This window comes from Mobula hypostoma, chromosome 20, assembly GCF_963921235.1.
Source record: "Mobula hypostoma chromosome 20, sMobHyp1.1, whole genome shotgun sequence".
Classification (NCBI taxonomy): Eukaryota; Metazoa; Chordata; class Chondrichthyes; order Myliobatiformes; family Myliobatidae; genus Mobula; species Mobula hypostoma.
Window position 1 is genome coordinate 32765792 of NC_086116.1, and position 16592 is coordinate 32782383.

A 16592-nucleotide genomic window follows, 5' to 3' on the forward strand; every position below is an offset into this window, starting at 1 on the left:
TAGACCATGGGAGAAAGGGAAGGAGGAGGGGCACCAAAGTGTGGGGGGGGGGTGATAGGCAAGTGAAGAGAAGAGGTGAGAGGTCATAGTGGGGAATAGAAGAAAAGGAAAGGGGGAGGTTTACCAGGAGGAGAAATCAATGTTCACGCCACCAGGTTGGAGGCTACCCAGACGGAATATGAAGTGTTGTTCCTCCACCCGGAGAGTGGCCTTCTCATGGCAAAAGAGGAGGCCATGGACCGACATGTCAGAATGGGAATGAGGATAGGAATAAAAATGGTTGGCCACCGGGAAATTCTGCTCACAGTTCCAGCAGACATTCGGGTATATCAGCTTGGCAGCAGATCCCGCTGCACATCAATAAATATCTGAAAACTGCATGTCACAACTTTGCTTTGGCAATAATGTAACAACATAACTTTGTTGACCCTCATCACAGACTTGCACACCAAGAGCCTAAAGCAAAGCTACAAGTATTGCTTTGAGAATCCCTCTCTTAATAAAAATAGTCTTTTGCAGTAGGAAAAAAAAACATCTATTCAGCATGAACTTTTGCACACCTTACGGAGTAATTCTGTTTCCGGGCAGACAGGAACTCAAGGTGAAAGGAAAGCTTTAATGACCAAAGGAAGTGATATTGTAGGGGAAATATACGCTCTGATACTGCAGAAGTAGAGGTCCTGCAATAAAGAAAAATGAAGTTCCTGGCGCTAAATAAATGCAAACATACCACTCCAACAACTAGCAAATGAAGAAATGCAGTGGCATTTAAAAATTATTTCAGATATGAAATCATTACAAGGATGATTTGTTGCTGAAGTCCAGTTACCTTTTGGAGAGCTCATTTCAAGCCCCTGGAACTAGTACCTTAGGGTCCGTCAATGAGACGGAGCTGTGGATTCAGAAACTGTCACCACAGCAGCAACAGATCTGCTGCGGTGAGCAAGGTGGATGGTCTGCCAGTTACCAGGAGAAATGGGATTAGGCAGAAGCATGGTCATCATGTGATAGTTCAGCCATGATTTCATTCAATGATGGAACGGTAGAATTTATGTGGTTGTAATGCCCATATTTCTTTCTACTGCTGATGTGACCAAGCACAGAACTGCATGACTACCACTGGTCTTTTATGCCTTTCTGTGTCTTTTATTCCTTTTTCCTTTTACCTAAGCTGGAAGGCCCACGTTTCAGAAAGTTGGAGAACATTTAAAAAAATCATCCTTGGGATGTCGGCAAAACCCGGATTGGGTGGGTAATTGGAGCAGTGATGGAATAAGAAGCACATTACTTTTTCTAAGCCCAGATTTGCTCTGCCGTTCAGGTGTCTTCTTGAAATGACAGCACTAGATATAGATATATTATATTTTATTCTTGCAATCACCCCCCCCCCACCCGCCACCAATGCTTGTATACAAACTTGGCTCACTAACTAACTCTGCTAACAGCCATGTGACTCAGCAGTGGGGAGGCCACCCTTCCATAAGCAACACACAGCTAGGGTCGGTATGATTTGGGTTCAACCAAGCAGGGAAGTTAGAAAGTTCCAGGGAGGAACATTAATTGAAGTGAATACTGTGTGAATACTGCCCCATGCAAGTTATCATTCTCCAGAAAAATAACACCGGCATAAAATTACAAATGAAATATATTTACCAATATTTCAACTTTAACAAACATTTAACAGAAAAAGAAAAGAAAAATAAAAGGGCCTATTACAGTTAAGCCAATCCAAATGTGCACATAAACATTGGAGCTCGTTTCTGGAGTAGTCAGGTGTATCATTTTACTCACATGCTGAACCCATGTTCTGCGTGAAAGACACCAGCCACAGTTCAAACAAGACCATCTTGAATGAACTGACTAACTCAGGAGCATTGGCACTTCCTCCCAGCTCTCTCAAATCTTCCATTGCATCCCACTGGGCAGAAAGTTACAACATGTACCATGGCAAACCCGATTGGCTGACACAGCAAAATGGCTCTGTATCTTTGGCCGAAGCCAAAACACTCTTACACACTGCTTTTGCAGTATATTGCTAAAATAAAAATATACCTCACAGCATAGCAGTAGAAATCTTAAACAGGGCATTACATTCTCTTTACTGACAAGGTTAACGTATTCACCTGAAAGTCAATTTCTTCATGTATCTTCTTCAGACAATGCAAGTTCCGTAACAGTCTATACAAACACACCCCTATTTTCTTTTCTTAAATTATGGTTATACAGTATGGTCCTACTTATAATTTGGATTCAATGATTTATTATCAAAGTATATATGCAGCATATACCCTGCAATTCGTCTTCCCACTTACAGCCATGAAACAAGGAAAACCATGGAACCCGTTCAAAGAAAAACAACAACACCACCCCCCCATGTATAAAAAAAAACAAATCGCATAAATAGCAAAAAAACGAGCAAAAATCACAGACTATAAAAGATCTAACCACAAAGTCAATGAAACACTTCAAGGATATTCATTTTCAGCTCATTTCTGTTCAATCTACTGCCGTGTTATTCGTTTACTGCAGGCCACAGATAAATCTAATTACAGTTTCAGCAGTTTGGGATCATCTACACTCAGTTCTGCTATTACTGAGACCATACTAAGGGGAACGGCATTAAGGAGAGAGAATGTGTTAGGCTTGGGATATGTAATTAAAGGTTGAGGTGAGGAATTGGGAAGCATATTGAGAAATGGATAAGAATAAAATTGACACAAGGAAATTTGAATTCTGGGCTGCAGGAGTTTTCAATATGTTTTCCACGTGAGCTGAGGGGGGGATTATTTTGCAATTTTCAATTCATAATGACATGGTGTTGGAAGGCATAAGGAAATGTTTCTGATGAAGGACGAAAATTGCTGGAATTAGAGAGTCCATCGTAAATGGCAAGATCAAGGAGACATCATATGACAGAGAGTGTATAATAGGTTTTTAATGTTGATGAAATGTGTACTTTTATACTTCTTTGTCTAACTCAGGGTTTTTCTTTATTTTTACAGAGATCTATTTATATTTTACTTTAATAGTCCTGCACCAAGATTTAAGATCTTACTTCCATATGTAAAAATGTTACTTCCATAATCTCAATTTTTTTGCAAAAACAGAAGCGATTGTTACATTCTCATAACCTGAAGTAATGATTAACATTGATATATATGCTGAACTATACATATTGATCTGCAGATTTATCTAATTGTAATTATAATGGTTAAGAATCAAATGCAAATATTAAAAAGAAAATTCAATGTTTTTTTTCATGGCTGTTTGAACTCTAACAAGTTATTTCTCATAGATAGTAATCTGTTTGAAGGAGGTGCTGCAAGCAATATTAAATGTTCATCAGAGAGCTGCCTAACGCTACCTGACAGTAGACCTTACGGTACCAACTTCACGAACAACTTGCCTACGGCAGAAAAAGATATCCGCGAAGCAAGATCACAATTCAACCGTAACCCTACCCTCCCACTCATCGACATCCAGAATATTCAAACGCTGTATGAAGACCACGAAGATGAAGCATTTGCCCCCAGCTTGCTAAATGCTAAAGTAATTTCCTCTGCAAATACAGAGGATCTACCCATACGTTCACCAGAGAAGATATTACTCACTACCTTTGAAGATCCTGTAGTAATGGTTAGCACAATAGAATATTAGCATATTAGGTATGCTGTAGTGTCATTCTTCTCATAAGGCTGATAACGCATCATTGAAAGATGACATTGACACAAGTAATAATCTCTCCATCATTTTAGGTAATGCATAATGCAAATAGTACTCACAATGTGTCAATGTGGTTTCATTAGATGCAAGATGACCAACAGGCATGCTTCCTAACCCAGAAAAAATATATTTAAGTCAACAAGCTCTCAAGACTCAACAAACTTTATGGTGCTTAGCTTTATTAATTGTATTTTGGGTTTTTAAATCTATCCTAAAACTGTCAGCAATGTGATGTGACGAAGAAATGATGGACAAAAACCTGGAGTTGAAGGGCGAATGGTTGATGAACTATAATTGGCAGAGATTTTCTGTCAGAGTGCATGAACATGCCAGTGTTGTTGGAAAGATACGGTCAGAGCAACTAGAATGAAGGAATCTTCACTGGTTCTTTGTCGAGATACCAATAAAGAACCAATAAATGTTTACACAGTTTATTTTTACACATTTTTAATAGTAGATCACTACAGGAGGAGAAAACTGCTTCATAGGACAAAAATGCAATAAACAGAGATGAGAATCACAAAACTCCAAAGCAGCTGAAACCTCCAGTTTTCAGTTACGTTTTTAAGGACTTTTACGCCTTACATTTTTATTTCATGGAAGTTTTATCCAAATCAGTAGAGTGGCATTGTATTTCTGTATTCCGTTTCTTAGGAAGCACAAATGCATCTGCTCTACAAGTGAAGGATAGCAATAAATATTGTCTATGGGATGCAAAAGTCGCCATTCTGAACGTAACCAGCAAGTCACGGCCAGTACTTCCACTTCACTGATCTAGTAGTATTCCACATCTCAGCTGTGCTTTTGGTCTAATTGTTGTTGCAGAATAGTCTCACTCAATATCAATTAATAAATTCAGCCTAGCTTTAACAGAATTTAACGCATAGTGCGCTAGCGTGTCATTACCGACTAGAGTTTTATAGCGTTCTAACAAAATGGTTAGAGTTATTTAGATGGGCAGATTGGTTTCAGCTCTGGACCCAGTGCACTGGTCAGACCCCACTTAGAGTATTGTGAGCAGTTTTGGGCCCCTCATCTAAGAAAGGCTATGCTGGCATTTGAGATGGTCCAGAGGAGATTCCAGGAATGGACGGGTTAATGTGTGAGGAGCATTTAATGGCTCTGGGTCTGTACTCACTGGAGTTTAGAAGAATGGATGGGTTGGGGGGAAGAATATTGAAAGGCCTAGACAGAATGAATGTTTCCTTTAGTTGGGGGGTCTAAGACCAGAGGAACATCCATTTAGAACAAATATGAGGAGGAATTTCTTTAGCCAGAGAATGGCGAATCTGTGGAATTCATTGCCACAGACGGCTGTGGACGTCTTGTCACTTGGTATATTTAAAGGGGAGGTGTTGAGGTTCTTGGTTACTCAGGGTGTCAAAGGTTATGGGGAGAAAGCAGGAGAATGGAGATGAGAGGGATAGTAAATCAGACATGATGGAATGTGGATCAGACTCAATGGGCCGGGTGGCCTCATTCTGCTTCTATGTCTAATGGTGTTATGGTCTAAGTGTAAGTGCAGGATTGTAAAATGCTGAGGAATGCTGGTATTTGGATAGTGCTGGCATTGCCGCTGCAGAGATCCTCATGATCCTGCATGGTGACAGATAGAGAAGCAAGAAGGAGGGGAAGGAAGGAGGATGGAATCAATGTGTATCTGTGAGTGAACAGGTTACAGAGGATTAAACAGAGGAATACAATCAGTGGGTCTAATCTGAAAGTTGGTAGATACTCATAGGGTAAAATGCCTCTTTTTATATCAGAAGAAAATATATATGTAATAAAAATCCCTGACACTGGATTAATTCTAGTAATTCTCTGCTGGATCCTTTCCACAAAGTTTAATACCGTTTGATAGATTGGTTGATGGATTCTTCATTGATCAGGGCATGCAGGGATATGGGAGTGGGGAAGGCGGGAGATGGGGCTGAGAGGAGAATTGAATCAGCCGTAATAAAATGACAGAGCAGACTCATTGGGTCAAATGGTGTGATTCTGCTCCTATATCTTATGGTCTTATGGTCTTTTCTGAAGTGCAATGCCACAAACTTGAGACAATGCTCCAGTAAAGGCTGTTCAAAGTCAAAGTCAAAGAAACTTATCAAAGTATGTACGCAGCATACAACCCTGAGGTTCGTCTTCCTGCAGACAGCCATGAAACAAACTAAACATGGAACCCATTCAAAGAAAACATCAAACACCCGACGTGGAAAATAAAAACAAATTGCACAAATGGCAAGAAAACGAGTGAAAAAACACAATAAGTTTCAGGTATTTTATAAAAGTTTGTCATGTTGTCCCTGATGCTATGCTCTCACTTCCATTCAAAGTTCAAAAGTTCAAAGTTCCATTTATAAAACCAAGTGCTCCATGTGTTTTTTAACCACTGACTTCACTTTTCCCACTAATTTCAATGCCCAGTGTGCATTTACCAATTGTCATTCACCATTCTGTAATTGAAAAATTTAATTGTTTATTCTGATAGAGTTCAATCCAAAAATAAATATTTCTAATATCACAAAACTAAACTCACCGAAAAGATGCAAAATTAACCATCAAACACATTGTTTTTATACAAAACCAAATAAGGGCAATAGTCTTTGTAGAAGAAATTATACAAACATTAATGGTTTAAGACAGGGGTTCCTAACCTAGGGTCCCTGGACCCTTTGCTTAACAATATTGGTCCATGGCATAAAAAAGGTTGGGAACCCCTGGCTTAAGAGAAAGATGCTGATTTACCTCCTTCAACGCAGCCGTTCAAGACAAGATGATGTGACATTGTACTCATTTGATTCCAGATTGCTTCCAGGTACACCTCCAGACTCAAAGATACACCTGAAGTTAAAATGGATGGATGTAAAAGTCAGCATAAACAATCCAATCCAAAGTAAACAAGTAACTTAACAACATCTTTCTTTGTGATAACATCAAAGTTTCAACACATATAATTATAGCAACAGTTACTGCAATTTTATGAACCGATGTATTTTCTAATTTGCCATACTTATCCCATCAAAAGAAAAACAGAAGATATAAAAATCAGGGCAGAGCATTTGTGAGGATGAGAAAAAGACAAACACTCCAAAGCAATGCATACAAAATGCTGGAGATACTCAGCAGGTCGGGCAGCATCTACAGAAATGAATAAACAGTCGACTTTTCTGGCCGAGACCTCTCTTCAGGCCTGGAAAGGAAGGAGGAAGATGTCAGAATAAAAAGCTGGGGGAAGGGGAAGGAGGACTAGCTGGAAGGTGATAGATGAAGCCAGGTGAGTGGGAAAGATAAAGGGCTGGAGAGGAAGGAATCAGCTAGGAGAAGAAAGTGGACCAGAGGAGACAGGGAAGGAGGTGAGGACCCTGCAGTGGCAAGTCCGCAGTGAAGTGCAAAGCTTCAGTTCTTTTGGAGGGTACCAGACTCCCCGAGTTCTCAATGTAGATGAGATACATTGGATAGTGATGAGCAACTTAATACTCCTGGAGCAGTGTGGCAGTCAAATACCTGAGGCTTGGACAGGCATCCTAGCCACAGTCTGCGCTCACAGGGAGAGATTGGAGAAGTCTGTCTTGGGCACAAGAGGCACCATGTAATGAGCAGCCACCTACTTCAAACCGGTAATCCAATGGGTGCCTACGAACACTTACTCAGTCTACACACTCAGGAGGATGCACCAGCCATGGCCACTTAATTGTCCTCTGGGCCTGCAGAAATGAGCACAGAACTTTGATGCAAGCAGAAAAGATTTTGAGCACCATCAAAAAGATAAAGGGGATAGGACAGATGCACCAATGAAATTCCCCACTCTGGTCTTTCATCTCTTCTCACTGGCATACTGTCTCCCCCGTCACCCCTCCTCCTTCCCTGTCTCCTCTGGTCCACTCTCCTCTCCTATCAGATTCCTTCCTCTCCAGCCCCTTATCTTTCCCACCCACCTGTCACCTATCACCTTGTAGCTAGTCCTCCTTCCTCTCCTTGTACCATTTTATTCTGCCATCTTCCCCGCTTCCTTTCCAGTCCTGAAGAAGGGTCTCAGCATTCTCTGTTTATTCATTTGCATAGATGCTGCCTGACCAGCTGAGTTTCTCCAGCGTTTTGTGGGTGTAGCTCCACTTAAGGTGCTTCCACTTCTCAGTCTGCATTCTTCAGGAGCTTCTAGTGTCCCAATAAACAAGTCTTCCCCTCTGCGATTTTTGTGGAGGCATCAGCACCCCAGCTGTGAGAGCAGAGATCTGACCAACCAGCCTCCTCCTTTGCTGGAGCCTTTGGGGTCGAACTGTGCAGAATTTCTGTGGAGGCAGAGTCGAGGTTTGTGATTTCACAGGGGAGCACAGACTGGAGCTTCGCAATATGCTCGAGTACAAAGTTTCAGTTCTTCGGACCTCCAAATGCAAATAACTCACTGAGATCAGTTTCTAGCCTGATAAGTGGGCTTCTCACAGGTTTAGAATGCTGAAATGTGAATTGATGCCCAGCAATGGGCAGTAGGCAAAGTCATGGGTGACTGGTTGAACCTCTAAACACCAGATGGGGAATTCCTGAAGATCAGGGAACCTCCAAGGAATCTGACGTGCATCTTCTTACACATTTGTACCTTCTGCCTGCCAAGGAAACTAAAGAGAATCTTCATCATATCAATTGTGTGCTCAATAATTTACATACTTTCTGCCCATTACGCCACAATAAAGGACCTGCATCTCTGTCTGTCTGGTGTTCATGGCTTCCTTCATCGTGCCACTACTGTGGACCATGCCAGTCCCAGGAGGAGACTCAGGAATACAGTCACACACAGATGCGAAAGGATTCTTCATTGCTGTTTCCGCAACAGTTTTGTTTGACCAGTCAGGGTTGTTGGCCCTGAGCTGAACCCCTGAACCCAGGGGGACTGGTGGACCACTCCTAGTCTGGCCTCTAACCTTTGACCTGTTTGGCATGGGCCAAGGCTTGAAGCCCTGACTCCAGCCAGCATCGTTCTCCCGGTCATTGAGACATGCAAGTCTCCCAACCTCAACAAGGTTGTGGTCCTCTTGGAGAAGTGTGCTAGATGAGATTGTTGTTATCCAGTGTGTCTGTGCATACCACACTGAGACACAACCGGTGATATTCTGCATGGGTGTCATTAGTCTTGCTTTAAAACTCCAAACAGCTGGCTAATCAGAGGTGTCAGGAGGTAGAGGCGTCAAGCAGTCTGACACATACCAGCTAAAGGGACAGTTTTTTTCCAGGTTCTCCAGAATGGAGATGGGCTATTGTACAGTGAGCAACAAGCAGAGGAAGAACTGGAGGAAGAGGAGAACAGTAAAAATGGAGCACATTCTCCCAGGAACCTCCACCATTATAAAAGTTCATTTCATCTCCTGAAAAGCACCTATATAGCATCAAGATGCCAAAACACTCCTTCCCTGCCCCTTTCTACCCAATATATGGATCCTCCAACTTATCACCACTATCTTGTTCCCGACCATTGCTTGGCATCAGGGTGTGGTCCACCATTCTGTAAGTCCACATTCCCTGGAGTGAAATTGTTTCTATTTAATACAAGCTTCACTGACCTGGAGGATCTTAACCATCATCTGAGGGCAGGTGCTGACCCCCTGCACCAATGAGAAGGTCAGCCAGAAGTAGAAATCTGAGAGCCCACCCATTCTCACTGGGGTCATAGGGAAGAGTCGAGGTAGAACTAATCATACCGACCTCAGTCACCTGCTCCATAAAGCTGTGCAGAGCTGACAGTAAGATTCAGCATCTGACCCAACAGATACCTGGATGAACTCAAGTATTGAGAATGACAATTATCTTAACTGCCCCAGAACAAGACCTTAGCAAGTCTTGATTTTAATACTGACAGCATTCTCGTACTAATTCTCTGACAAAGGAAGGAATATTACAAAGTAAGGAATGAGGGGGGATCTCATAGAAACATTCCAAATGTTAAAAGGCCTAAATAGATTAAATGTGGCAAAGTTATTTCGCATAGTAGGGGATTCTAGGACAAGAGGGCACAACTGCAGGATTGAAGGACATCCATTTAGAACAGAGATGCGGAGAAATTACTTTAGTCAGAGGGTGGTAAATCTGTGGAACTTGTTGCCATGAGTGGCTGTGGAGGCCAAGTCATTGGGTGTACTTAAGGCAAAGATAGATAGGTTCTTGATTAGCCAGGGCATCAAAGGGTATGGGGTGAAGGCAGGGGATTGGAGATGACTGGAAGAATTGGATCAGCCCATGATCGTATGGTGGAGCAGACTTGATGGGCCAAATGGCCTATTTCTGCTCCTACATTTTATGGTCTTATGGTCTAATATTATGTCATTGTTTGTGTGAAGGCCATGGCTTCATTGGAATTGTGTCCCTTCCTCTTTAGTAGTGTCTGTCCTGCACAGACAGACATCAGAGAGGGCAGCCTTCTGCTGTTTCTAACTGATGTTCCGGACAGTCCTACTTTGGTCAGACAGTGTCACAGCATGAATAGTACCCATGCTGACATGCCAGTCGAGATCTGGAAAGTGCCAACAAGATGTGGGCAACGTCAACCTTTACAGTAAAGTTTGCAAACTTAACACAAATTCAAGCAAACATTCAAACATATTACTTTGAAGTTCTTTGTAATTAGGAACATTTATCCAAGGGAGTTTTGAGTAACATCCATAAACTTATAAATGTTACTATGCACGCTCAGTGCAGCAAAAGATAAGATGTAACAGCAGCTTGATAAGCAAACAAACATTTTGAGCTAATTAAATGGGAAATAAGAATACTGGATGGTTGACAATGTTCACCTCAAAAAAAAATTAAACAAAAGAGCAAAATACATACCAACAAAAGGCATTCCATGATTGACCAACAAATAGATAACACTAACAGTAAACAGGTAAATAGGATATAACCTCAGCATTAGCAGAGAGAATATCCTCTCCACCTCACAACACAAATGTGCAAGCAGAGTGAAGTATATTTGTATCAACTTAATTAAAGATTACGTCAACATTCTGGGAACATAATACATATAAATATCATTTGATTTTAAGAACAATTTGTTTGCTCCAAAAGTAGGATACCTCCTTGTAGAAGACAATAATGACCGTGCCTATAAGACTGAAATGGATGGCAGGGTAGAGATATGTCTCTAGCAAAGGAGGTGTAAGGCACTCTTTCCCTCCACTAGCCTGCAGGTCACCCTTAGAACAGGGGTCCCCAACCTTTCTCGCACCGCAGACCGGTTAAATATTGACAACATTCTTGCGGACCGGCCGACCGGTTGGGTGGTGGGGGGGGGGTGTTCAAGTCGGGTTGCCAACTTTCTCACCCCCAAATAAGGGACAAAAGTAGCAGTCAAATACGGGACACTTGTGTTTACCCCGATAAAGACTACCATGACCATGAAGCCTTGCGCGGGCACCTGTGTGCGCATGCGTGACGTGTGTGTACGTGCCAGTTTTTTTCTACAAATCGGTTTTGGCTTTATCTTCCCAATTCTGTTAAGTGAAACTACGCTGTACATACATTATTTTTACTTTATATAGGCTGTGTATTTATCATATCATTCCTGCTTTTACTATATTATAGTGTTATTTTAGGTTTTATGTGTTATTTGGTATGATTTGGTAGGTTATTTGTTGGGTCTGAGAACGCTCAAAAATTTTTCCCATATAAACTAATGGTAATTGCTTCTTCGCTTTACACCATTTCGGCTTACGAATAGTTTCATAGGAGCACTCTACCTTAGCAGGGGAAATACGGGACAAGGGCGGTCCCGTATGGGACAAACCAATTTAGCCCAGTATACGGGATGTCCCCGGCTAATACGGGACAGTTGGCAACCCTATGTTCAGTTCAACAGTGCGTGACAGGGAATGAGGAAAGGTGCAGCTGACTCATATCGTTTCATATCGCCAAATCATATCGTTTCCTCACAGCCCGGTAGCACATGCTTTGTGGCCCGGTGGTTGGGGACCACTGCCTTAGACAACCTGCTTAGCACTCCCAACCCCTGATCAGGGTCGGGTGAAGCACTGATGCCAGGCAGACAATCTCTGAAGATTAATAATGGCTGGTGTCGCCCATTTTGTAAAGACACTGCCCAGAAGAAGGCAATGGCAAACCACTTCTGTAGAGAAATTTGCCAAGAACAATCACGGTCATGGAAAGACATGGCACATAATGAACAAACAAACAAATAAGACTGTAAGCATCTGCTTCAAAATTTGTTTCAAAAGAATTGAAAAATATCTCCATATACTTTCTCAATGCTTTGGCCACCCTGTGATATTGACAAGTTATGGTTTCCATATCTTACTATGGTAATTGAGAAGTTGAAATATCAGGAATTAATGAAAATATTTCCAACAAGCAATAATCTTTTAGTTACTCGTATTCCACAAGTTACTCATGATTGGAGTGAAATAAAGCATTGGAAACCATTCAACCATTACTCAGATAAAATTACACATCGATGAGAATTAGGTCTCTTTTCCCTTGAGCAAAGATTAAGGAGTGATCTAATAGAAGGTTTTAAAATGAAAAAAGTCCTCAGAGAGATACAAACTGAATGTGAGGAAAAGCATAACCAGAGGCCAATATCAGGAGATAGTCACCAAGAAGTCCAAACAAGAATTTTTTAAAAACTTATTTATCTAAAGAATATTGAAAATATGGAACTCGCTACCACGGGTGATGATTGAAGCAAATACTTGGGGTATCATGATTGCATAACGGTTAGCCTAAAGCTATTACAGCACCAGTAACCTGGGTTCATTTCTCGCCGCTGTCAATAAGGAGATTCCACACTTCCCATGTGGACTTCCTTCGGGTACTGCAATTTCCTCCCACTTTCAAAAGATATAGGGGAGAGTATGTCGATTGATCACATGGGTGTAATTGGGCGCTGCGGGCTCGTGGACCAAAAGGGTGTGTCACCATGCTGTATATAAATAAAAGAAAACAAATATTATAGTTACAGTACTGTGCAAAAGACTTAGACACTTAAAAGTCCTGTAGCTAGGGAGCCTAAGACTTTTGCACAGTACCGTAGGAATTTTATGTATTGCACGGTGTGCTGCCACAAAAAGAAACAAATTTCATGGCAGGGTTTACTTCCGAAGCCATGCCCATGAGTGAGTATAGCTACAAGGTAGCGGAGGTTTGAGATCAGAGTTTTCCTTCTCCTAGACGAGCTGCCAACCAGGGCTGACAAGGTCTATCTGACTGAAGCTACTGGCTTTAAGGTGCCAGTAACCCACCTTTGCACCTTCTCCATTCAGTAGAAACAGTTTTGTCGGGCTTAGTAGCTAAGTCACACGCGAAGGCCAGGAGTTGGACTCGGTTGTCAGAGGCTATTTGAAAAGCACGCAATTGGGAGTATTGAATAGGGAGTGGGAGTTTATCCCCACTACCTCCCCTGACTATGACAACCTTAGGAAATCTCTGAATTTCCAGCATCTGCAAAATCTCTTGCGTTTACTATTAAAGCTCTCTGTTCCTTTCCACTTCTGTGTAATCCTTGACATCTAATACCTGCTCTTTCTTAATTCCGATGTCCTTCAAAGTGTCAACATAGTCCTCCCTGAGCTCACTATCTTCCATGTCCTTCTCCATAAATGAGAAGTATTTATTACGCACCTCACCCACTTTCCTTGGCTCCACACATCAATTGCACTTTTGGTACCTCTTTCCCTAATGGTCCTGATATACTTACAGAGTGTTGGGATTCTCCTTAACCTTACTTGCCAAGGATATTTCATGAGTGCTTTTCGCCCTGCTTATAACTTTCTTAAATTCTCTTCTTCACCCTCTGAATCCCCCAAAAGACTCACTTATTCCAGTTTTTTATCCTTGTCACATGATTCCTTTCTTTTACCTGATCAAATCCTCAATATTCTTTGTCATCAAAAGATTCCCTAACCATAAAATCATTGTCTTTCACTCTCAGCAGAGAAAAAATATTCTCCATAAACGATTACTAACTCTGTTTTCAAATATTCCCACTAGACAACTGTTGTTTAATCTGTAGGCATCTGTTCACAATCTATGTTCACCAGGTCTTCTCTTGTTCCATTGAAATCAGCCTTTCTTCGATTGAATTTATTCACTTAAGACCAACCTTATCCCTTTCCATAATTACCTTGAAACTTATACAATTATGTTCACTGTTCCTCAAATATACGCCCCCCCACTTAAACTTACACTAGCTACTCATTGTCATTTCCACAGACAAGGCTCCCACCTCAAGTAGGTGTGGCACCTCTGTAGATCAGGATTGACATAGATGTTGCGTCCCAGCTGTCTAGACACGCAAGCCTGGGCAGTACGATATGAGAGCAAGCTCCCCCTCTCCACACATCTGATGAACCCAAAGGAACAGCAGAAACTGATACAGATTGGCACCAGCAGCATCACAGGAGTTGTCAGTCAGCGTTGAACTCAACGTAGGACTGCCTTAGGGGTTCCAGATCCAGATTTTTCCCTCAGGGTTTACTCCCAAAGCCTTCCCCATGAGTGGGTATAGCCACAAGGCATCAGAGGTTTGCGATTAAAGATTCCTTCTCCTAGATGAGCTGCCAACTACAGCTGACAAGCCCCATCTGCCCAAAGTGACTGGTTTTAGGGCACCAGTGACCCAGCTTTGCCCCTTCTTCTATCAGTAGAAACAGTTCCACCAGACTTAGTAGCTAAGCCACACGTGAAGGCCGGGAGCTGCACTTGGTTGTCAGAGGCTATTTGAGGCGCATGTTATTGAGAGCATTCAACAGGTAGTGGGAGCTTATCCCCACTACTTCCCCTGGCTACGACAACCTTAAGGAACCACCTCAAGTAGGACCTTCTACATATTGTCTCGAAATATTCTCTTGAATGCACTTAGTAAATTTACCCCATCTAAATTCCTTGCACTAGAGGAATCCTACTCATTATTGGGAAACTTAAAATCCCTCATTACTATAATCCTATCTGTGATTTGCTTACTTGTCCATTCCCTTAATTCCCACTCACTACTTGGAGGCAAATAGTATACTTGCAGCAAAGTGACCACTCCACTTTAATTCTATACTTCTATCCATATGGCATCATTGAATGATCCCTCTACAACAGGGGTTCCCAACCTCTTGAATGCCATGGACCAATACCATTAAGCAAGGTGTCCATGGACCCCAGGTTGTGAACCCCTGCTTGACAATATCCTATCTGTAGTGATGTGACTCCCCCACCTTCTTTTGATCCCCATCTGAAACTTCTATACCCCAGAACACTAGGCTGCCAGTCTTGCCCTTCCCTCAATTATCTTTCCATGATTGCAATAATTTCATGAATGCAAGAGCTGCTCTTTGCTCTAAGCTCATCTAATTTTCTTGTGAATCTCATTGTAATAAAGTTAATGCAGCTGTGCAATCATGCTCTCTAATACCTGGTGAACTTATTGGCAAATATTCTATTTACCTGACTATACAGGGCTAAATGTTTGTACGGTCTTCCCGTGGCCACATGGGTTTCCTCCGGGTGTTTCAGTTTTCTCCCAAAGATGTACCAGTTGGTAGGTTAATTCACCATTGTAAATTGTCCTGTGATTCGGCTGGGATTAAACTGGGGAGTCGCCAGGTGGCGTGGATCAAATGGCTGGAAGGGCCTGTTCCACAGTGTACCTCAATAAATTAAAAAAACATTATGTTTCATTTACCTAAGACTCTTGGAATAAATGCATTAGAGTGCTTACTAGGTTTTAGAAACTGATCGCTGCTTTGTAAGATCCATTTTCAGATAATTTACTATAGGCCAATGAATGTTTTGGGCAGGAAATTGGGGTTGAGATGAAAAATAAATTAGCCAAGATCAAAGGTGGAGAGTTTCCCAACCTTTTATAGCCCAACACCACCAAAGCACTTTCATACTTGGCAACGCCCCTCGTAACCACAAAATACTTTCCGGTGCCTCCATAATGTAAAACTACGTTTACTGTATGCTAACATGAGAAAAAAATAATTCTGCTTTAAATTTTTACTTGTCTTTCAACCAACCTTACTCAGTACCTGTGCGCTGTCCAGCAGCTTCAATATCAATATGATCCTTGAACTTGATGGTTTTTAGCAAGAGTTGAAATATATGGTTCAAGTTGTGACAGCAGAAGCTTTAAACCCCCACACATAGCAATGTCCAAGTGGTTTCTGTTTTTTGTGAGTATGTAGTTCACTGTACTGAAGCCTCTTTCAACAAGGTAGGAGGATGAAAATGCAGTGAAGAGCAGTTTGGCTCTTCTCCGAGACCAGGAAACTTTGTATGACGGTATAGCTACATATCTCAAAAGCCAACATTTTTGAAAAGTATTTTTGCTTCTTCATCATTCTGAAATTCAATAATATCTTCTTACAAACTCTCTTCCTGTTCCTCCACCTTGCAAAGAAATGGGTTAATTACCCAGTTGAGAATTTCCAGATCAATCAAATCCTTGAATTAATTCTGAAAATCCTTCTTCAATGACTGCAGGTGTAAGCAGTACTCTTGCAAATCAACGTCTATGAAAGAGAATGCCATACTTTCCATGCAGGGAAACTGTGAGAACATTATTCCCCCAATGTTTTGCTTATATATTTCCTGTTTTCCAAAAACAGTGGACACTGCACTTTTTGCCTAGATTAAACTGAAATTCTCACCCTCCAGTTTCATATTTAGAATGTCCATTTTGTCATACAGATCAGCTAGGTATGCCACATCCCCCGTAGAAGTTCAACCTTCTTTCCCAAGCTCTTGTCCACTTTGAGCAAAAATTCAACCACAGTGTCAAAAAGATCAAAGAAACACTTTAAACAGCACCTTTTTGACAGCCAACTCACTTCAGTGTGAAGAAGCAAGCGTTCAAATTCTTCATCATTATCTTGGCATAC

The 16592-nt window shown here is 41.6% G+C and overlaps 1 protein-coding gene across 1 annotated transcript in view; it reads left to right on the forward strand.

The window, feature by feature from the left end:
* panx2 (pannexin 2) overlaps positions 1 to 4050 on the forward strand; it is a 55702-nt gene extending 51652 nt beyond the window's left edge. Inside the window, exon 4 of the mRNA XM_063072152.1 lies at positions 3296 to 4050. Within this exon, the coding sequence (XP_062928222.1) occupies positions 3296 to 3657 (362 nt within the window). The 3' untranslated portion in view covers positions 3658 to 4050. The remainder of the gene's footprint in view (positions 1 to 3295) is intronic.
* Positions 4051 to 16592: the final 12542 nt, after the last annotated feature.